This window comes from Rhinoraja longicauda, chromosome 22, assembly GCF_053455715.1.
Source record: "Rhinoraja longicauda isolate Sanriku21f chromosome 22, sRhiLon1.1, whole genome shotgun sequence".
In the NCBI taxonomy this organism is placed as follows: Eukaryota; Metazoa; Chordata; class Chondrichthyes; order Rajiformes; family Arhynchobatidae; genus Rhinoraja; species Rhinoraja longicauda.
Window position 1 is genome coordinate 17,880,577 of NC_135974.1, and position 24,026 is coordinate 17,904,602.

At 48.2% G+C, this 24,026-nt stretch overlaps 2 protein-coding genes across 2 annotated transcripts in view; one reads left to right on the forward strand and one right to left on the reverse strand.

Annotated features, from left to right (window-relative positions):
- The window catches only part of LOC144604451 (uncharacterized), a 60,363-nt gene that overhangs the window by 985 nt on the left and 35,352 nt on the right, over positions 1-24,026 (reverse strand). Inside the window, exons 4-6 of the transcript XR_013548725.1 lie at positions 2,417-2,574; positions 1,839-2,026; positions 419-551 (exon numbers count right to left, since the gene is read on the reverse strand). The gene's annotated coding sequence lies outside the window, so the exon portion shown is untranslated. The remainder of the gene's footprint in view (positions 1-418; positions 552-1,838; positions 2,027-2,416; positions 2,575-24,026) is intronic.
- The window catches only part of angpt4 (angiopoietin 4), a 38,885-nt gene continuing 19,649 nt past the window's right edge, over positions 4,791-24,026 (forward strand). Inside the window, exons 1-4 of the mRNA XM_078418879.1 lie at positions 4,791-5,072; positions 17,149-17,304; positions 20,314-20,435; positions 23,407-23,639. Of these exons, the coding sequence (XP_078275005.1) occupies positions 4,791-5,072; positions 17,149-17,304; positions 20,314-20,435; positions 23,407-23,639 (793 nt within the window). The remainder of the gene's footprint in view (positions 5,073-17,148; positions 17,305-20,313; positions 20,436-23,406; positions 23,640-24,026) is intronic.

The window sequence follows — 24,026 nt, forward strand, 5'->3', positions numbered from 1 at the left end:
CCCTTTCCTCCTCTCCTCCCCCCTCTCCCTGCTCACCCCATCCCTCTCCCACACCAACCACCATTATCGCTCCCTCCCCTTTCCACTCCCTACTTTTATCTCTCCCTGCCTCTCCTCCACCTCCTAACCTACCTCTGTTCCCCACCACAGCTCCCATCCCTCTCTTCACCCACTTGCCCTCTTTACCATATCCCAAATCAACTGCTTTCCTGCATCCACCTCCCCACAAGCTTATGCCCCTCTCTGTCTCTTGCCACTTTCATTCCCCTTTTCTATCCCACTTTCCCCAAGTCTTTCCTTTTTGCCCTTTCTCTTCTATTTTTCAATTCTCTCCCTCTTTCTTTCCCACTCTCCCACCCCAACCCACCCCTTCCCCGCATCATCATCTATTTTCTTTAAAACACTCCTCAAAACCTACCTTTGATCAAATAATTAGACACCCTTCATGTATCCTTGTGGGTCTTGGTATCAGACCTTGTTCGCTCCCCCTCAGTGAAACATCCTGGGATGGTCTACCAGGTGGAAGGTGTTGTTCTGATGGAAACAGGTGTCTGGGAAGAGGCCAGGAGGTGAGATATCAGCCATGCTCCGTTAGAGCTGTGTCTCTGGGAGAATAAAGCATCCATGTTGACTTTAACCTTCCCTCTGCGCTCACACCTTTGCACGTGTTACCTGAGCTACATTTCAGACCTGGACTACCCACCACATCTCTCCCAAGGCTCCATCGGTAACCCCAAACCACTGTGTTGGTTAATCCTCAGCAGGAGACTTTGTCATGGCCCAATTACAGGAAAAGACATTGGTCCCTCAGCGCCAGCTAGTTCATACGACATCCTTGTGTGTATATTGCTATCGAGGGGGCGTGCGAGAAGATGGACAGAACATATTTCGATCGGCCATCCTTGCCTTCCTTCTTGTATACAAAAGAGGTTCAATGTTTTAAAGCAGATACAAGCATTGGCCTCAATGTGAATTGATTGATTGGAAGATGCAGCCTGGATATATGCCATTCGGCGCACAGAGTTCACACTGACCATCGATCACCCGTTCACACTAGTTCAATGTTATCCCACATTCTCATCCACTCCCTACACACATGGGGCAATTTTACAGCGGGCCAATCAAACTCGTATGTCTTTAGGATGTGGGAGGGAACCGGAGCACCCGGAGGAAACCTACACCCACGCGGTCACGGGGGGAGCGTGCAAATTCCACACAGACAGCACCCGAGGTCAGGATGGAACCTGGGTCTCTGCTGTTTTGAGGCAGCACCTCCAGCAGCTGTGCCACTGTACCACCCTATTTCACACAGTTTTCCTGTTTAACCAACTTATTCATGTAAAAGTTGACAATCAAACTTGTTTACTCAGTACATCCAGAATGACAAATATAATTACAGTATAACATAGAATTATTTAACTGTTAAGATAACATACAATTTGATTTTCCTGGTCCAATTAATGTATAACTTTGCTTTATAAATATATATACATATTCAAATATTCTCAGTGAAAGGTTGTGTTGTGGATAAACTATTATTGTTGTGTTTTTTTATTGACATCCAGTTGTTCTCATGTGATTGACATGATCAGATAAAGTTGTTAAACCATTATAATTATTTTGCAGTTATGACTGATTCTCCTGTCCCTGTGTCTGGGTTACTGTAATGTTCAGGGGCCAATGATGTGCTTCTGTGATAGTCCTTTAGAAATACAGAGATACAGCACAGAAACAGGTCCTTCAGCCCACCGTGCCGACCAACGATCACCCCGTACACTCGCACTATTCTACACACCAGGGGCAATTTACAATTTACCGAAGGCAATTCACTTACAAACCTGCAAGTCTTTGAAGTGTGGGAGGAAACCGGAGCACCCAGAGAAAACCCACGCGGTCACTTGGAGAATGTACAAACTCCGCACAGACAGCATCCATAGTCTGGATTGAACCCGGGTCTCTGGCGCAGTAAGGCAGCAACTCTGCCGCTGCACCACTGTGCCGCCCTAGAGCAACAGACGTGACAGTGCTGTGAGAGAGAGGTGAGAGTGGGGGTCAGAGCCAAGGAGGGAATGCATAATGCGTGCAATATGTTTGTCATCCATCACCTCTCTAGTCCCCCTGATCCATTCCCTTCCTTCATACACATCTCCCGTCCTCGGGTCCTGCATTTCCCTTTTATCCCCCCACTTTCCCTTTCACCTCTCACCTGTTCCCTCTCACCTCTATCCCTGCTTCTGGCTTTACACCACCCCTCCTCCTCTCCTTACCTGATACCCGTTTGTCTCCTTTTCTCCTTTACCCTCTATTACTTACTCCATCCACCTGCCAATCAAGCCCCCCCCCCCCACCACCTATATCCACCGATCACTTGCAGGCTTGGTCTCGCCTGCACCTCTCTTTTCCAGCTTTCTCCCACCTATATCAACTTCAGTCTGAAGAATGGTCCCGATCCGAATCGACGTCTGTCCATTTCCTCCACAGATGCTGCCTGCCTGCTGAGTTCATCCAGTGCTTTGTGTTTTGCTCGGGATTCCAGCATCTGCAGTTCCGAGTGCCTCCACGTTAGCAAGGTCCCTGTGAAAACTGTAATTTAGAACATGTCCAACAGAGGGCAGGCGTTCCACGGACTACATTGTGTCTTGGACCCGTGAGAACTCTGAGAACGAGAGCTTTTCTTTGGACGAGAGAGAAACAGCGCGGAAACATGCTCTTTGGCCATTTACCGAAGCCAATTACCCTCCAAACCTGTACGTCTTTGGAATGTGGGAGGAAACCGAGCATCCGGAGAAAACCCACGCGGTCACAGGGACAATATATAAACTCGGTACAGGCAGCACCCCGAGTCAGGATCGAACCTGGCTCTCTGGCGCTGCAAGGCGGCCAATCAAGGCTCGCCACTGTGGCTCCCCTTCAATGGGGAATTGTGAGGAAAAGGCAATGATAATATATATATATATATGACATAGATAAGCTGGCAAGGCTAGAGAAACATACGAACATCTGTAAACATGAACATACAAATCAGGAGCAAGAATAGATAGACCATTCAGCTCCGCAATCATCCCCCACCTTCAATAAGGTTTAGGTAACTTTAGAAACAAGGAACTGCAGATGCTAGATTATAAAAATAGATGCAAAGTGCTGGAGTAATTCAGCGGGTCAGGCAGCATCTCTGGAAAACATGGATAGGTGATATATTCACAAAATGCTGGAGTAACTCAGCAGGTCAGGCAGCATCTCGGGAGAGAAGGAATGGGTGACGTTTCGGGTCGAGACCCTTCAGTTTGAAGAAGAAGTTACTCCAGCATTTTGTGAATAAATCGATTTGTACCAGCATCTGCAGTTATTTTCTTATACTATGGATAGGTGATATTTCGGGTCAGGTTCATTAGACCATATGACAGAGGGGCAGGATTAGGCCATTCGGCCTTTCGAGTCTGCTCTGCAATTCAATCGTGGCTGCTCTATCATTCAGTCATAGCAATTTCCCCTCTCACTCACATTCTCCTGCCTTCTGGACATGCATTTGAGTGCAGTGTTTTATGTTCCACTTTGTACCTATTCAGCCTGTCCACGGAGTGGCGGTGCAGGTTCGTCTGGAGCCCGGACACTGCCCCATCCACATTTGTCAGCAATGTCTCTCTCACACCCCCCTGTGCTCTGAAACTCGGGGACCGGGGCGGGTGAGCGGTGACCAGAGGAGGGACAGACACTCCGGCGGCTGCACACACACACACACACACACACACCATCCCACATCGAACCCACATCTAACGCCACGGATAGACACAAAGTGCTGGAGTAACTCAGTGTGTCAGGCAGCATCTCTGGAGAAAACTCTCTGCTCCCCATCTCTGGTCCCACACACCCACCCACTATCGCCTCCTCTCTCCCCCCCCCCCCCCCCCCCCCCCCAGCCCCCCCCCCCCCACCTCTCCTCCCGCTCCCCCATCCACCCATCCTCTCCCGACCCCCCTCCCGCGCCCCCAATCACGCTCTCCCCCACCCATACTCTCCCCCCGCCCCGAAGCTCCGATCGCCTCCTCTCCGCAGCTGGTCTCCCGCTGGGACGGGACAAGGTGGGCGAGGGGGGAGGAGGAGAGGAGACGATGCATCGCGTCTTGGCTGGTCTTCCATCCCGTCTCTGTGAACGTTGAGGAGAGGAGAGGAGAGGAGAGGAGGGAGAAGGGGGAGAGGGGGGCGGGAGGGAAGGAAAGGGAGGGATAGAGAGGGATAGAGGTGGGAGAGGGGGGGTGGAGGGAGGGGGAGAGGGAATACAAAAGAGAGAGAGAGTGAGGCAGGCGGAAAGTGACCAACAGCGAGAGGAGGGCAGAGAGAGAAATAGAAAGAGAGGAAAAGAGAGAGGGAGAGAAAGACAGAGGAAAAGAGAGAAACGCAGAGATAAAGAGAGAGTGGGACACAACGATAAAGATAGTTAACGAGAGAGGGAGAGAGAGACGGAGAGGGAGAGAGAGACGGAGAGAGGGAGAGAGAGACGGAGAGAGGGAGAGAGAGACGGAGAGAGGGAGAGAGAGACGGAGAGAGGGGGACAGAAAGAAAGTTAACGAGGAAAGAAGAAGAGGGACAAGAGGAAGACCGAGAGAGACAAAGAGGTGACATCTACACCAGAGGATAGATAGAAAGAGAAAGTATAAAGGAGTGAGAGACGGAGGATGTGAGGAGCGGGCCTCCTGAGAGGCAGTGCCGGTGTCCGGGCCGGGAGGATCCAGGTTGCCCGGGGAAGGGGGGCAGGTTGAGGGGTAGGGGGGTGATTTACCCGGGGCTGCGGGATGTGGGTTTGCGCCGTCGCTCTGTCAGTCCTGGGCGCCTGGTTGAGTTTGGGGCGGGCGATAGGCGGGCGGCGAGGGGCCGAGGGGCCGGCGGGGGATGGCCAGTGGGCTCCCTGCAGCTTCACCTTCCTGCTGCCCGCCCCGGAGACGGGCCGAGCGGCCGGCCGGCGCGACATCAAGGTCCTGCAGCGGGACTGGCCGCTGAGCCAGGCCGGCGTCTCGGATCAGAAACTCCGCCAACTGGAGACGTCCACCCGCAACAATAGCCAGTGGCTGCACAAGGTGAGACCGAGCCCACCCATGTCTCCCCTCCACCAACCCCCCCGTCTCCCCTCCACCCACCCCGGTCTCCCCTCCACCCACCCCGGTCTCCCCTCCACCCACCCCGGTTTCCCCTCCACCCACCCCGGTTTCCCCTCCACCCACCCACGTCTCCCCTCCACCCACCCCCGTCTCCCCTCCACCCACCCCGGTTTCCCCTCCACCCACCCACGTCTCCCCTCCACCCACCCCCGTCTCCCCTCCACCCACCCCCGTCTCCCCTCCACCCACCCCCGTCTCCCCTCCACCCACCCACGTCTCCCCTCCACCCACCCACGTCTCCCCTCCACCCACCCACGTCTCCCCTCCACCCATGTCTCCCCTCCACCCACCCCCCGTGTCCCCTCCACCCACCCCGGTCTCCCCTCCACCCACCCCGGTCTCCCCTCCATCCACCCATGTCTCCCCTCCACCCACCCATGTCTCCCCTCCACCCACCCCCGTCTCCCCTCCACCCACCCCCGTCTCCCCTCCACCCACCCCCGTTTCCCCTCCACCCACCCCGGTGTCCCCTCCACCCACCCCGGTGTCCCCTCCACCCACCCTGGTCTCCCCTCCACCCAGTGTCCCCTCCACCCACCCACGTCTTCCCTCCACCCACCCCGGTCTCCCCTCCACCCACCCCGGTCTCCCCTCCACCCACCCCGGTCTTCCCTCGTACGCCCGGCTTAATCCTCAACCGCAGCATAGAGATGGGAACTACTTTCTCAGGTTGGTGAGTCCTGAAATCTATTTCAAACTGCCAGAGGAGGCAATTAACGAGGGTACAGTAACAACGTTTAAAAAACCCTTGGACAGGTACATGGATAGGACAGGCCTGCAGCGAGATGGGCCAAACGCCAACAAGTGGGACGTGTAGATGGGATATCTTGGTGGGCATGGAGGAGTTGGGCCGAAGGGGCTGCCGCCTTGCTGTGCAGCTCAAGGAATCTATGAATGTAGAACTCAGGCAACTTACATTTGGTGATTAGTTAATAAGTCAATAGACAATAGGTGCAGGAGGAGGCCATTCGGCCCTTCATGCCAGCACCACCATTCAATGTGATCATGGCTGATCATTCTCAATCAGTACCCCGTTTCTGCCTTCTCCCCATACCCCCTGACTCCGCTATCCTTAAGAGTATCTAGCTCTCTCTTGAAAGCATCCAGAGAATTGGCCTCCACAGATTACAACTCTCTGACTGAAAAAGTTTTTCCTCATCTCTGTTCTAAATGGCCTACCCCTTATTCTTAAACTGTGGCCCCTGGTTCTGGACTCCCCCAACATTGGGAACATGTTTCCTGCCTCTAACGTGTCCAACCCCTTAATAATCTTATATGTTTCAATAAGATCCCCTCTCATCCTTCTAAATTCCAGTGTATACAAGCCTAGTCGCTCCAGTCTTTCAACATACGACAGTCCCGCCATTCCGGGAATTAGCCTAGTAAACCTACGCTACATGCCCTCATTAGCAAGAATATCCTTCCTCAAATTTGGAGACCAAAACTGCACACAGTACTACAGGTGCGGTCTCACTAGGGCCCTGTACAACTGTAAAAGGACCTCTTTGCTCCTATACTCAACTCCTCTTGTTATGAAGGCCAACATTACATTGGCTTTCTTCACTGCCTGCTGTACCTGCATGCTTCCTTTCAGTGACTGATGCACTAGGACACCCAGATCTCGTTGTACGTCCCCTTTTCCTAACTTGACACCATTCAGATAATAATCTGCCTTCCTATTCTTACCACCAAAGTGGATAACCTCACACTTATCCACATTAAACTGCACCTGCCATACATCCGACCACTCACACAGCCTGTCCAAGTCACCCTGCATCCTCATAGCATCTTCCTCACAGTTCACACTGCCCCCCAGCTTTGTGTCATCTGCAAATTTGCTAATGTTACTTTTAATCCCTTCATCCAAGTCATTAATGTATATTGTAAATAGCTGCGGTCCCAGCACTGAGCCTTGCGGTAACCCACTAGTCACTGCCTGCCATTCTGAAAGGGACCCATTTATCACCAATCTTTGCTTTCTGTCTGCCAACCAATTTTCTATCCATGTCAGTACCCTACCCCCAATACCATGTACCATGTCTCCTATGTGGGACCTTGTCGAAGGCTTTCTGAAAGTCAAGGTACACTACATCCACCGGCTCTCCCCTGTCCATTTTCCTAGTTACATCCTCAAAAAAAAAAGTCCCATTACTTAAAAGGCACAATAACAAGTACTTGGATAGGAAAGGTTTGGAGAGGGATGGGTCCAACACGGATATCTGGGATTAGTTTAGATGGGCAACTTATTCGGCATGGATGAGTTGGGCCAAAGGGCCTGTTCTGCATTGCATGACACTAAGTCTAGGCAAAGCATTGAACCTGCTAACTTACAGAGGGACAACGTGCTGGAGTAACTCAGCAGGTCAGACAACATCTCAGGAGAATATGGATAGGTGACTTTCTGATCAGGCCCCTTCTTCAGGCTGGTTGGGGAGGAGGAAGAAAGCTGGATGAGAGGTGGGGGTGGGGACAAAACCTGGCGATGATAGGTGGATAGAGGTGAGTGGGGTTTGGAATTCCAGAGGGAACAGACCTCCTGTTCAGCCACACCTCATGGGTCAAGCACTGACCTTGGGCAAACACAAAGCCATGGTGCCCACAAGGTTTTCCCAGACTTCAGAATGTCCCCACATTAAAACTGAAGAAGGGTCCCGACCCGAAATGCCATCTGTCCATTCCCTCTACAGATGCTGCCTGACCCGCTGAGTTATGGAACATAGAACAGTAATCACACAAACAGGCCCTTTGGCCAACAACGTCTGTGTCAATGTCTATGGAAGTGAGGCTTTAAAATGCTGAGAACTATATTCTGCACTCTATATCTTCCCCTTTGCTCTACCTATTGTACTTGTGTTTGACTTGGTAGTAACTATGTATAGTAACTGAGCTGATTGGATAGCATGCAGAACAAAGCTTTTCACTGTACCTTGGTCCATGTGGCAATAATAAGCCTAAACCTAAACCGAACACAATGTCAACTCTATTTGCTTGCACATGATCCATATCCCTCCATTCCCTGCATATCGATGTGCTTGTCAAATTGCCTCTAAAACACCGCTATCGTATCTGCCTCCACCACCACCTATGGCACTACGTTCCACTCAACACCTGTGACAATCAGTCTGAAGAAGAGTCCGGACCCGAAACCTCACCTATCCATGTTCTTCAGAGATGCTGCCTGACTCGCTGAGTTACTCCAGCACTTTGTGTCTTTATTTGTAAACCAGCATCTGCAGTTCCTTTTCAGCACCTTGTGTTTTGTGCTTGCCATTTTGGGGCAGATGGCCCATGAATTGGCCAGAGAGCATCATGAGGAGATTTAGGGAGGGGGGATTCACAAGTTCAGGGGCCAGGCAACTGAAGGTGGGACTTCCAGTGGTGGTGTGATTAAAGACAGAGGTGGAGAAGGAATGGAGAGGGGATGTAAAACTGTAGATGCTGGTTTACCAAAAAGCAGATACAGCGTGCTGGAGTAACTCAACAGGTCTGGCAGCATCTCTGGAGAACATGGATAGGTGATGTTTTTTGGGTTGGGACCCTTCTTCAGACTACACAAAAAGACACAAAGTGCTGGAGGAATAGAGAGATAGTGGGCTCTCATCATAGAGGAGATTTGGTGAAGGGAAAGGGAGCGAGGCAGGATGGGAAAGGATGTCTGTGTTTGCCCAAGTGCCAAGCTTCAGGCGAAGGAAACTCCTGCTGTGACAGTCTTTGATCACAGTCTTTGAACATTTTTGCCTCACTCGTTTCGCAGCAGTAGTGCCATTGGAATGTGAGTGAATATCTGCCGCTGTGGGTGTAGCCACCGACTTGTAACCTTTGGTTGTGCTGTCTGGTGGACTTCTGCTCGGGCCATCCCCAGGAGTCCCCTCTCACGGGCCAGAGGGAGGGGGGGTGTCGGAACTGGAGGTGTTCTCCTCAGGGCACCCTGGGATCCGTGACAACTTCACACAGCCCTCTCAGAGGAAGCAGGAGGCTGTGTGTGGGATTTCGTTTGGTTTAGTTAGTTTAGATTAGATTGGATACCAAGGTACAGTGAAAAGCTTTTCATTGCATGCTATCCAGTCAGCGGAAAGGCTACACATGATTACAATCAAAGCGTCCACAGTGTATAGATACAGGATAAAGAGAATAACGTTTAATGTAAGATAAAGTCCAGTAAAGTCCAATTAAAGATAGGCTGAGGGTCTCCAATGAGGTGGATAGTAGCTCAGGACCGCTATCTCATTGTTGATGGGATGGTTCAGTTGCCTGATAACAGCTGGGAAGAAATTGTCCCTGAATCTGGAGGTGTGCATTTTCATACTTCTGTACCTCTTGCCTGAAGGGAGAAGAGAGAGTGACTGGGGTGAGACTGGTCCTTGATTATGCTCTAGGAAGGAATTGCAGATGCTAGTTGATACTGACGATAGACACAAAATGCTGGAGTAACCTAGCGAGACAGGCAACATCTTTGGAGAGAAGGAATGGGTGACCTTTCAGGTTGAGACCCTTCTTCTTCTGAAGGGTCTCGACACGAAACATCATGCATTCCTTCTCTCCAGAGATGCTGCCTGACCCGCTGAGTTACTCCAGCATTTTGTGTCTATCATCCTAGATTATGCTGGTGGCCTTACAGAGGCAGCATAAAGTGCAGATGGTTTGTGTGATGGTCTGTGCTGCGTCCACTACATTCTGCAGTTTCATCCGGCTCTTTCAGATGGTTAGGCAGGGACAGTGTGGGCTCAATGCTGTTAGTTGGCAACGTGTGGGGGGATTGCTACACATCAAAGGCTGCAGCTTTCAGAAACATCCCTCTGAGTCAATCAAAAATAGAGACTTTCGTGAAGGGCAATGTCCATAAATCATGACATCGGAGCAGAATTAGGCCATTCGGTCCATTGCTTCGCCATTCGATCATGGGTGCATTCATAGCAAGAGGATTTGAGTATAGGAGCAGGGAGGTTCTGCTACAGTTGTACAGGGCCTTGGTGAGACCGCACCTGGAGTATTGTGTACAGTTTTGGTCTCCTAATCTGAGGAAAGACATTCTAGCCTTAGAGAGAGTACAGAGAAGGTTCACCAGATTGATCCCTGGGACGGCAGGACTTTCATATGAAGAAAGACTGGATAGACTAGGCTTATACTCGCTGGAATTTAGAAGACTGAGGGGGGATCTTATAGAAACATATAAAATTCTTAAGGGGTTGGAGAGGCTAGATGCGGGAAGATTGTTCCCGATATTGGGGAAGTCGAGAACCAGGAGTCACAGCTTAAGGATAAGGGGGAAGTCTTTTAGGACCGAGATGAGAAAACATTTCTTCACACAAAGAGTGGTGAGTCTGTGGAATTCTCTGCCACAGAAGGTAGTTGAGGCCAGTTCATTGGCTATATTTAAGAGGGAGTTAGATGTGGCCCTTGTGGCTAAAGGGATCAGGGGGTATGGAGAGAAGGCAGGTACAGGTTACTGAGCTGGATGATCAGCCATGATCATATTGAATGGCGGTGCAGGCTCGAAGAGCCGAATGGCTTACTCCTGCACCTATTTTCTATGTTTCTATGTGCTTATCTTTCTCTCTCAACCCCATTCCCCTGCCTTCTCCCTGTAACCTTTGACACTCTTACTAATCAAGAACCTATCAAATACCCAATAATTGGCCTCCACCACCATCTGTGGCAACAGATTCTCCACCCTCTGACTAAAGAGATTCCTCCTCATCTCCTCCATGGGCAAGTACAGCCTTTGGAGGGTGAGGTAGAAGGGCGAGTTAGGGAATAACAGAAACTATCTCTTACAAACTTGATAGTATGAGTGCCCAGTCCTTTACCCAGGGTAGGGAAATCAAGTTCATAAGCCAAAGGAGCAGACGTAGGCATTCCGCCCATTAAGTCTACTCCACCATTCATCATGGCTGATCTATCTTTCCCTCTCCTTGCTGGACATTCAAGCCAGACGCAAGTAGAAAAAAGTCCATGGAAGTGCAAGAGGTGGCCCACAACGTTCCGTTGCCAAGGTAGGATTAGAGTTGTGTAGGAAGGAACTGCAGATGCTGATTTAAACCGAAGATAGACACAAAATGCTGGTATAACTCAGCGGGACAGGCAGCATCTCTGGAGAGAAGGAATGGGTGACGTGTCTGAAGAAGGGTCTCGACCCGAAGCGTCACCCATTCCTTTTCTCCAGGGATGCTGCCTGTCCCACTGAGTTACTCCAGCATTTTGTGTCTATTTTAGGATTTGAGTTCTGTGGGTTGGTTCAAAAACCTGATGGTTGTGGGAAAGTAGCTGTTCCCTAACCTACACTCTGGTATTTTCCTCTTTGCACTACCTGTTTTACTTAGCGTAGTTTAGTTTATTATTGTCACATGTACCAAGGTACAGTGAAAAGCTTTTGTGTTGCATGCTATCCAGTCAGCAAAATGACCATATGATTACAATCAAACTGTCCACAGTGTACAGGTACAGGGTAAAGGGAATAATGTTTAGTGTCAGATAAAGCCCAGTAAAGTCCGATTAAAGATAGTTTGAAGGTTCCCAGTGAGGTGGATTGGAGGTCAGAACTGCTCCCTAGTTGGTGAAAAGATGGTTCGGTTGCCTGATAACAGCTGGGAAGAAACTTGTAAGAGGCTTATCCATCTAAACGCCTCTTAAACAACACATTTGTATTTGCCTCCACCACCGCCCCTGGCAGACACTCACCATCCTCTGTGTAAAAAACGTGCCCCGGACATCCTCTTAAATTTTTGCCCCTCTCACCTTAAAGCTGCGCCCTCAAGTCTTTGACATTTCCAGCCTCGGACAAAGGGTCTGACTGTCCACCCTATCTGTACCAAACATCCAACATAGGCTGAATGAAACATGGAAAGGAGGAGCAGAGAAGACCATTTGGCCCATCGAGTCTGCTCATTTAGACTAGCCCTCTCACTCACTCCATAATTTGCTCCCTGGCTTGTTTCCATCAGCATCAGAGTCCACCTCAAGAACACACAATCAAAACACTGAAATCATGGCCTCTCCTCAAATTCTTTTCTGTGATAATTGTTCTTGGGAGGCCTTTGGGATCATTTGCTGTGTTTATAAGTGCAACAGAGAGAAAATAGAGCTATCATTAGTACTAACTGCAAACATATGCTTTAAAATCAATTGTTAAAACAAATCTTTAAATGTTTCAATAACTTTGGCTGATTGCTATCCGTTTAGTAAATCAATATGGTCAGAAAGGCCCCAAGCATGTCAGCCTGCTGGCAATCTATGTTCAATTAATGTTGGACCGTTTCTGCGTTTTAGTTCAGTTTAGCAATCACTGCAACATTACAAATAGTGATTACTTGCAACATTAACTGAGGAGAAAATTCAGCTGCAGTCTGCCCCATGGACAGGTGTTTCAGTAAGACCATGTAATGCAGCAGGTAGAGAGAGCTGCTGCCTCAGCTGCTTCCCGTGTGTGGAATTTGCATGTTGTCCCTTTGACCGTGTGGGTTTCCTCCGGGTACACCGGTTTCCTTCCACATCCCAAAGATGTGCAGGTTTGCAGGTTGATTGGCTCTCTGTAAATTGCCCCATAGAGCATAGGGAGTAGATGAGAAAGTGGGACAATATGGAACTAGTGTGAGCGGGTGATCAATGGTCAACGGATGGAAAGTGACAAGGTTAATTCAAAGACTAGGGACCTGAATATAAAGAAAGGAGACTTTGAAGGTATGAGACGGAAATTGGCTAGGATAGACTGGCAAATTCTACTTAAAGGGTTGACGGTGGAGATGCAATGGCAAAGATTTAAAGACCACATGGATGAATTCCAAAAATTGTTCATCCCTGTCTGGTGTGAAAAAATGAAACAGGAAAGGCGGCTTAACCGTGGTTAACGAGGGAAATTAAGGATAGTGTTAAATCCAAAGAAAAGGCATATACATTGGCCAGAAGAAGCAGCAAACCGGAGGACTGGGAGAAATTTAGAACTCAACAAAGAAGGACAAAGGGGTTAATTAAGAGGGGAAAAAAGAACATGAAAGAAAGCTTGCGGAGAAAATAAAAACTGACTTAAAGCTTCTTTAGATATGTAAAAAGGAAAAAATTAGTGATGACAAATGTAGGTCCCTTACAATCAGAGACAGGTGGATTTATAATGGAAAACAAGGCAATGACAGAACAGTTAAACGATTACTTTGGTTCTGCCTTCACTAAAGAACACACAAACAATCTGCCAGAAATACTAGGGGACTGAGGATCTAGTGGGAGGGAGGAACTGTAGGAATCCAAATTAGTCAGGAAATGGTGTTGGGTAAACTGTTGGGTCTGAAGGCAGATAAATCCCCAGGGCCTGATGGTCTGCATCCCAGAGTACTCAAGGAGGTGGCCCTAGAAATCGTGGATGCATTGTGATCATTTTCCAATGTTCTCTTGACTCTGGATCAGTTCCTGTGGACTAGAGGGTAGCCAATGTAACTCCACTTTTTAAGAAAAGAGGGAGAGAGAAAACGGGGAATTATAGACCAGTTAGCCTTACATCGATAGTGGGGAAGATGCTTGAGTCGATTGTTAAAGATGTTTTCGCAGTGCATTTGGAAAGCAGTGACAGGATCGGTCAAAGTCAGCAAAGATTTATGAAGGTGAAATCATGCTTGACTAATCTTCTGGAATTTTTTGAGGATGTAACAAGTAGAATGGATAAGGGAGAGCCAGTGGATGTGGTGTATCTGGACTTTCAAAAAGTCTTTGACAAGGTCCCACACAAGAGATTAGTGTGCAAAATTAGAGCACATGGTATTGGAGGTAGGGTATTGACATGGATAGAGAACTGGTTGGCAGACAGGAAGCAAGGAATAGGAATTAACGGGTCCTTTTCAGAAAAGCAGGCAATGACTAGACTCGGTGCTGGGACCCCAGTTATTTACAATATTTTCTTAACGATTTAGACCAGGGAATTAAATGAGACATCTCCAAGTTTGCAGATGACACAAAGCTGGGTGGCAGTGTGGGCTGCAATGAGGATGCTATGGGGCTGCAGGGTGACTTGGATAGGTTGGGTGAGTGGGCAGAAGCATGGCAGATGCAGTATAATGTGGATACATTTCAGGTTATCCACTTTAGTGACAAGAACAGGAAGGCAGATTATTATCTGCATGGTGTCAGATTAGGAAAAGGGGAGGTGCAACAAGACCTGGGTGTGCTTATACATCAGTCACTGAAAGTAAGTATGCAGGTACAACAGGCAGGGAAGAAAGCTAATGGCATGTTGGCCTTCATTGCAAGAGGATTTGAGTTTAGGAGCAAGGAGGCCTTACTGCAGCTGTACAAGGCCCTGGTGAGATTGCACCTGGAGTATTTTGCAATTTTTGTCTCCTAATTTGAGAAAGGACATTATTGCTATTGAGGGAGTGCAGCGTAGGTTCATCAGGTTAATTCCTGGGATGGAGGGACTGACATATGATGAAAGAATGAGTCGACTGGGCTTGTATTCACTGAAATTTAGGATAAGAGGGGATCTTATAGAAACGTATAAAATTCTTGAAGGATTGGACAGGCTAGATGCAGGAAAAAATTTCCCGATGCTGGGGGAGTCCAGAACCGGGGTCACAGTTTAAGAATAAGGGGTAGGCCTTTTAGGACTGAGATGAGGAAAAACGTCTTCACCCAGAGAGTTATGATTCTGTGGAATTCTCTGCCATAGAAGGCAGTGGAGGCCAAATCACTGGATATTTTTAAGAGAGAGTTAGATTTTGCTCTTAGGGCTAAAGGAATCAAGGGATATCGGGAAAAAGCAGGAAAGGGATACTGATTTTAGATGATCAGCCATGATCATATTGAATGGCGGTGCTGGCTTGAAAGGCTGAATGGATTACTCCTGCACCTATGTTTCTATGTTTCTATGTCATTGTGGACTCGGCGGCCTGAAGGATCTGTTTCCATGCTGTATCTTTCAATCAATCAAACAAACAAGTATCTGAGCCAATAATGGCAATGATTTGATATTTTATAAATGATACAGCATGGAAACAGATCCTTTGCTCACCAGGTCCATGCCAACCATCGTCCACCCATTCTCACTACTATGTTATCTCACTTTCTTATCCACACCCTACATGGGCAATTTACAAGGGCTGATTAACCCTCAAAACAGCATGCCTTTGGAGTGTGGGAGGAAACTGGATCACCCGAATGATACCCATGGGTCACAGGGAGAACGTATGAGCTCCACACAGATAACACCCGAGGTCATGATCGAACCCGGGTCTCTGGCACTATGAGGCGGCAGCTCTATCAGCTGTGTCACTGTGCAGACTCTATATTATGTTTGATTTTCCCGGCAATTAAAGGAATCTCACATTGCAGGCAGTATAATACACCAGAGTGTTGTGATTGTAAATCTAGGGGTTACGTAAAACATCTTTAGAATGGGTTTGTTGGCTCATTCATGTTTGGCTGAATTCTCTCCTACTTATCGATAACATAGCTTTATGGCGAGAGGGGACAAAATTTAAAGGAGATGTGCGGGGCAAGTTTTTTAAACAGAAGGTGGTGGGTGCCTGTAACACACTGCCAGAGGTGGAGGTGGAGGCAGATATGATGGTGGTATTTAAGAGGCTTTTAGATGGGCTCGTGGATATGCAGGGTATGGAGGGATATGAATCACATGCAGGCAGAGGAGATTAGTTTAACTTGGTATCATGTTCAGCACGGACCTTTGGGCCAAAGGGCCTATTCCTGTGCTCTACTGTTCTATGCTCCATGCTCCACCGGCCTGTGAACTGAAGTCCCTCTCCTCGCCCGGCCATCTTTGTGTCCTAGAGGTGTCTCCTGCAGCTGACCTGCCCTTGCTCTTCACGTCCATCATCCCCAGCAGCTCCCTCCTGGTCGAGCGGTTCAATGAGCCTTTGGGCAAATTCCACCGATCCGATTAGTTTTGTGCTAATGTCTCGTTTCTTTTACACAATCTTCTTTCTTTTTGCAGTATCGCAGAATTGTATCTGTAATTTTACAAGTAATTTATTTTTCTGTGTGCTGTCTGTGTTGCTTGCGATGCTGCTGTAAGTAAGATGTTCATTGTTCTTGTATATACCTCATCATACTCGTGCAGATGATAATAAACTCAACCTGACTTGACTCCTGGACTTTACAAGGAAATCCAAAGTTGATCAGTTTGGCTTCTTGTTGCCAACATTCGGGACCGTGGAGCTAATTGCTCTCTGAATCATTCTCTGATTGCCCTTCTCTGTTATCGCACAAATTCTGATTTTAGTAGATTTTTAAAATTATCTTGGGAGGACCACCGGTGGCAGATTTGACTGGAAACGCACCATCTGGCTATGGTTAGGCTCTGATACTGATCCGCAGTACAAATCTGCAAGTTTCTCTTTAAATGTCACGCTGTTAACTCAAGGTTATCAAAACGTGAGATGGAGTTTATCCAGTTCCCAGTCTTGCTTCATTCTTTAATTCGCATGTGGAGATTGTGATGTGAAGTAATTAAAGTTGTTATCACAGTAAGGTTACACTGCAGAACTTTATATTCCATGGGCAGCCTACCACCCAATGGCATGAACATTGCATTTGTGTCAAACAGCACGGATACCGACCCTTCGCCCAACTTGTCCATTCCAACCAAGATGCCCCATCTACGCCAGTCCCACCTGCTTGCATTTAGCCCATATCCCTCAAAACCTTTCCTCTCCATCAACCTGTCCAAATATACTTTAAATGTTGTTGTAGTACCTGCCTCAGCTAACTCCTCTGGCTTGTTCCGCCCACCACCCTCTGCACAAAAAAGTTGTCCCTCTTATTAAATCTTTCCTCTTTCACCTTAAAACTATGTCCTCTGCTTCTTGATTCCCTTACTTTGGGTAAAAGACTGTGCATTCACCCGAGCTATTCGCTTCATGATTTTATACACTTCCATAAGATCACCCCTCATCCTCCTGCACTCCAAGGGATAAAGTCCTCGCCTGCACAGCCTGTTTCTTTGTCTGCAGTTCCTTGTGTCTCTGTTCCAATAATCCTTGTTTTAATCATTTTGCAGCTTGAAAGTTACATTGTGGACAACATCAGAACAGAGATGGTTGATCTGCAGCAGAGCATTGTACAGAACCACACGGTGACCATGCTGGAGATAGGGACCAACCTGCTGAGTCAGACGGTGGAGAGGTCACGCAGGCTGACTGACATTGAAGCTCAGGTGAGGGGTGCAGGTATAGTTTGGTTTTGAGATACAGCGTGGAAACTGGCCCTTCATGCTGACCATCGATCACCTGTTCACACTTGTTCTATGTTAACACACTCTACAGACTAGGGGCAATTTGCAGAGGGCCAATTAACCTACAAACCCACACGTCTTTGGAATGTAGGAGGAAACAGGAGCACCTGCAGGAAACCCACGCGGTCACGGAGAGAACATTAGGGGCTGAAGTGCCTGTTCCGAACAATATGCAAAGTTCAACTAATCTCCTTTGCCTGCGTGTGATCCATATCCCTCCATTCCCTGCATATTCATCCGCCAACTTAAGTCTCTTAAACACCAATATTGTATCTGCTTCCACCATAACCCCTGGCAGTGCGTTCCAGGCACCACCATAACCCCTGGCAGTGCGTTCCAGGCACCGCCATAACCCCTGGCAGTGCGTTCCAGGCACCACCATAACCCCTGGCAGTGCGTTCCAGGCACCACCATAACCCCTGGCAGTGCGTTCCAGGCACCACCATAACCCCTGGCAGTGCGTTCCAGGCACCACCATAACCCCTGGCAGTGCGTTCCAGGCACTCACCACCCTCTGTGTAAAAAAAAAACGTACCTCGCACATCTCCTTTAAACTTTGCCCCTCGCACCTTAAAGCGATGCCCTCTAGATATCTTTAACATTTCACCCCTGGGAAACATTCTGATTGTCTACCCCATCAATGCCTCTCATAATCTTATATACTTCTATCAGGTCTCCCTTCCACCTCTAGCGTTCCAGAGAAAAAACAGAATCTGCTGATCATCAACTTTTCCCCAATTCAATACCTCATTCTTCGTTCCACTTACACCTCTCCCTCAAGCTTCCAGTTTCTGAAATGTTACACGTCATATAACAGCAGTGCTCCAAGATTTTTTTTAAACTCCAGACCTTTGCCAGAATTTGAATGTCAGGCATACAGTGACTTTGTGACTAGCATCTGGAGTTTTGGACCATTGATCAAGGGGCATGAGTGCAAATCCCACCGCAGTGCCCGGGGAGTTTGAATTCAAGTTTAGTTTAGATTAGAGATACAGCGCGGAAACAGGCCCTTTGGCCACCGAGTCCACGCCGACCAGCGATCACCCCATACACTAGCACCATCCTACACACTAGGGACAATTTACAATTTTACTGTAGTCAATTAACCTACAAACCAGCACGTCTGTGGGAGGAAACCGGAGCACCCGGAGAAAACCCACGAGGAGAAGGTACAAACTCCGTATGGACAGCACCCGTAGTGAGGTACGAACTTGGATCCCCGGTGCTGTAAGGCAGCGATTCTACCACTGCTCCACCACTTAAACAAAAATACACCATTTATTACAGGACTCAAGTCTCTTAAAGGCTCACCATGGATTTAAAAAAGCAAGAAAGTGAATATAAATCTGGAATTTAAAAGTGCGACACAGTTGCGCAGCTGTAGAGTTGTTTTACAGCGCCAGAGACCCAGGATCGATCCTGACTACGGGTGCTGTCTGTACGGAGTTTGTATGTTCTCCCTGTGACCGTGTGGGTTTTCTCCGGGTTTCCTCCCACATTGAAAAGACGTGCAAGTTTGTAGGTTAATTGGCTTCAGTAAAATTGTAATTTGTCCCGAGTGTATAGGATAGTGCGAGTGTACGGGCTGATCGCTGGTCGACGAGGACTCGATGGGCTGAAGGGCCTGTTTCCACGTTGTATCTCAAAGTGACCTAAACGAAATAATTAACCAGTCTTCGTAAAGGTGATAATGGGGCCACAGGGCTGCTATAAGAACACGCCTGGTTCACTAATGTCCTTCAGGAGAAATATCTGCCGTCCTTACACAGTGTGGTCTCTGTGTGACACCAGACTCAAGATTATTGACCCTTAACTTCCTCCATAGTACAAGGTTTATTAATGGTGCCAAGGGTTATGGGGCAGGAGAATGGAGTTGAGAGGGAACGATAGATCATCCATGACTGATTGGTGGAGTGGACTCGATGGGCTGAATGGCCTGGTTCTGTGCTGTGGACGTTGGAGGGAAGGAGGTCAGAAGCGGGAGAAGGAGCTGGAGTAAGGGCAAGATAATGGAGATGCGGTGGAGGAGGGAGGTAAAGGTGGTGGAAGGGATGGTGGGGAGTTGGAGGGAGGAGAAATGGAGAAGAAGGGAGGGGAGGTGGAGATGAGGTGGTGGGAGGCGAGGAGGAGGGAGCTGAGGGTTGGGAGTAGAAGGGAATGGAGTAGGGGAGGTGGAGGTAGAGGAAGGCATGGTGGAGGGGAGATGGAGGGGAGGAGCGAGGTGATGTGGGAGGGAGGGGCGGTGGAGGACGAGGGGAGGTGGAAGTGGAGGAAGGGATGGTGGTGGGGTGGAGGGAGGTGAGCTGGGGGGATGGGAGATGGAGAAGGAGGGAGTTTGCCACAAGTGAGTAAATGCCCAAACAGGGAGCCAGATTGTGGAGACGTGACATGGTGTGTTCACTAACCTAATGTTGGTCTCGATATCTGGCAGATCTGGCAAGGCCGCCAGCATAATCATGGATTGGTCTCACCCTGGTCACTCCCTCTCCCATCAGGCAAGAGGTACAGAAGTGTGAAAACACGCACCTCCAGATTTCTTCCCAACTGTTGTCAGGCAACTGAACCATCCTCTCATCAACTTGAGAGCAGTCCTGACCTCCCTTCTAGCTAATTGGAGACCATTGAACTATCTTTAATCGGACTTTATCTTGCACTAAACGTTATTCCCTTTGTCCTGTATCTGTAACTGTGGATGGCTTGATTGCGATCACGTATAGCCTTTCCACTGACTGGATAGCACGCAACAAAAAAGCTTTTTACTGTACCTTGGTACGCATGACAATAAACTAAGCTAAACTAAACTAAACTCCACCACCCTCCTCACTCTGTACTCCCCCCGCTCCAGCTCAACATTACATTAGACCCCTCTGCAGCCCCTGCCCAGTGCACCTCCCACCACTTGACTTTTGATCCGTGTCCCTTGTTTAACAGGTTTTAAACCAGACATTGAGGGTTGAAATCCAACTCTTGGAGAACTCCCTTTGGACAAACAAGCTGGAGAAACAGCTCCTGCTGCAAACCAACGACATCAGCAGAATACACCACCATAATCGGTAAGTCTCGAACTAGTTAACCAGAGTGCGGGGAATCCAGCATTCTCCCCATAACCCACTTTATCAGGGATTATCAGGCGTTTTGCCAAGCTAGCTCGTGATTTGTGTAGAAAGGAACTGCAGATGCTCAGCACAAAGTGCTGGAGTAACTCAGCAGGACAGGCAGCATCTCTGGATGGAAGGACAGGGTGACGTTTTGGGTTGAGACCCTTCTTCAGACCCTTCTTCTTCTCCTTCGTCTGAATAAGGGTGTTGACCCGAAATGCCACCCATTCCTTCTATCTACAGATGCCGAGTTACTCCAGCATTTTGTGCCTAGCTAGTGATTTATGGTACGATATGTTCCGGTGAGCTGTGTGAGAGAGTGTCGATGCTCAGAGTTGTGGTGCTTGAGGTCAGAGTGGATTGCTGCACAGAATGGAAGGTTTCAGTCTGAAGACGAGTCCCAACCCCAATAAAGACACTAAGTGCTGGAGTAACTCAGCGGGTCAGGCAGCATCTCTGGAGGAAATGGAAAGGTGAAGGTGATGTTTCGAGTCGGGACCCTTATTCATGCTCACGTTTTGCGACTCTGTCTTTGGTTGCCCTAATCACTTATGGGGTTTTTTTTTGCGCCAGCATTAACAATATTGAGTTTAGTTTAGTTTAGAGATACAGCATGTAAACAGGTCATTCGGCCCACCGAGTCCTCGCTGACCATCGATCACCCATTCACACTAGTTCTATGTGATCCCACTTACTCGTCCACTCCCTACACACTTGTCGCAATTTGCAGAGGCCAATTAACCAATAAACCTGCACGGCAGGAAACTGGAGCATCTGGAGGAAACCCACGCGATCACAGGGAGATCGTGCAAACTTCAGCTCCCCCCTCCCCATATCTTTCAGTATGAATATGGGTTCCGACCCGAAACATCACCTATTCCTTTTCTCCAGTGATGCTGCCTGACCCGCTGAGTTACTCCAGCATTTTGTGTCTATCTTCACTACTAACTCGGGGCCTGGTCACTGGTCAGGCTGCTGTTGTGACAACTGCACACAAAAATAGTCTTCTAACTATCACCATTAAACTCAGCTTCTCCCTGGCAGTCACTCTCCCAGGAATTCAGTAAGAGCTGCTGCCTGTGCTGTTTATTCCAACAATCCTGTAAATCATTACTCAATTGGCAGTGAAAGTATCATTTGGGGCTCAGGGAATAAAAATAGCCATTAGTTAAACAAGCAAATGCCAGCTGAAATATCTGCTACAATGGCCCAGGCCATAATACACACTGAATAGAACATAGAACATAGAACAGTCAAGCATGGGAACAGGCCCTTCGGCCCACAATGTCCAAGCCGAACATGATGTCAAGACCAACACTTATCTGCCTGAACGTTTCAGTACATGTCATAAGACCAGAATTAGGCCATTCAGTTCATCATGACTACTCCGCCTTTCAATCATGGCTGATCTATCTCTCCCTCTCAACCCCATTCTCCAGCCTTCTCCCCATACACTCTTACCAATCAAGTATCTGTCAGTCTCTGCCTTAAAAATACCCAATGCCTTGTCATTGAATTCCACAGAGTCACCACCCTAATAATCTTTATTAATGCATATCCCTCCATTCCCTGCATATCCATGTGCCTATCCAAAACTTTCTTAAATGCAACTTTCGTATCTGCCTCCACTACCAACCCCGGCAGCATGTCTCAGGCACCCACCACCCTCTGTGTGAAAAAAGCTTGCTCTGCACATCTCCTTTAAACTTTGCCCCTCTCATCTTAAAGCTGTTCCCTTTGGTATTGGATATTTTGGTCTTGGGAAGTAGTTTCTGACTGTCTACTCTATCCATGCTAAGCCACTAACATCTCCCATTTATTGAAGTAATAAAGGCAGCTGTGTGATCAAAGATATGATTCACCAGAGCCTCTGTACACTACAAATGTATCAAGTTTATTTTGACTCATTCTAGTTGTACTTTATTTAATACATTTCTCTGGCCTCTCCCTCTTTTCCTGTAATTCCAAGCACCTCAACTAAGTTATGTTTATTATTGTCACGTATAGAGATATACCATGTAAAGCTTTGTTTTGCATGCTATCGAAACCGATCAGACAATATCTTATATAAATACAAACAAGTCAAACTTAAGTACAATAGTTAGAGCATAGGGAAAGATACAGCGTGCAAAATATAGGTCTCAACATTGTAGGACACCAGTTCCAGAGACAAAGTCCAATGGGGTGGAGGTGAACCGGACAGTACCCAAGCTTATGGAATCATCATTCACCTTAAACCTATGACCGAAGGTAGACACAAAATGCTGGAGTAACTCAGCGGGTCAGGCAGCATCTCTGGAGAGAAGGAATGGGTGACGTTTTGGGTCGAGACCCTTCTTCAGACTGATGTCAAGGGATGGGGCAGGACAAAGATAGGATATAGTAGGAGACAGGAAGACTGGTGGGAGAACTGGGAAGGGGGAGGGGATAGAGAGGGAAAGCAGGGACTATCTGAAGTTAGGGAAGTCTATGTTGATACCGCTGGGGTGTAAACTACCCAAGCGAAATATGAGGTGCTGTTCCTCCAATTTGCACTGGGCCTTACTCTGGCAATGGAGGAGGCCCAGGACAGAAAGGTCAGATTGGGAGTGGGAGGGGGAGTTAAAGAGCTGAGCCACCGGAAAATCAGGTTGGTTAAGATGGACTGAGCGGAGGTGTTCAGCGAAACGATCGCCAAGCCTGCGCTTGGTCTCCCCGATGTAGAGAAATTGACACCTGGAACAGCGGATACAGTAGATGATGTTGGAGGAGGTGCAGGTGAACTTCTACCTCACCTGGAGAGACTGTTTGGGTCTTTGGATGGAGTTGAGGGGGGAGGTAAAGGGACAGGTGTTGTAATGAATCGTTAGCTTAGTTTAGTTTAGTGTACCAAGGTACCGTGAAGAGCTTTACTGATGAACCTCGCTCTCTGCGACGCCTGCTTCAGCCTTTTAGAGAGGAAGGTGTTCGACATGGAGGCCAGGCATCAGAGTGAGGTGGGCTCCCTCAGGAGGGAGTGGGAGAGTCTCCAGCAGCTTCTGGCCCGGCAGGTCAGCACGGTCGGGGAGCTGGAGAGACGTCTGAACACAGCCGGCAACAACAGCACCGATCTGCAGCGTCAGCAACTACGGATCATGGGCACCGTGCAACGCCTCATCACCCTGGTCTCTAAGGGCAGAGGTAGGAACACGGAGCATACCAGGTGTAGAATGTACAGTGCATTCAGAAAGTATTCAGACCCCTTCACTTTTTCCACATTCTTACTTATCTTAAAATGGATTAAATTCTTTTTTTTTTAATCATCAATCTACACACAATACCCCATAATAGAAAAGCAAAAACAGGTGTTTAGAAATGTTTGCAAAGTAATTAAAAAGTAATAACTGAAATATCACATTTACATAAGTATTCAGACCCTTTATTCAGTACATTGATGAGGTATCTTTGGCAGCGATTACAGCCTCAAGTACTTTTGGGTATGACGCTACAAGCTTGGCACACCTGTATTTGGGTAATTGCTGCCATTCTTCTCTGCAGATTCTCTCAAGCTCTGTCAGGTGGATGGGG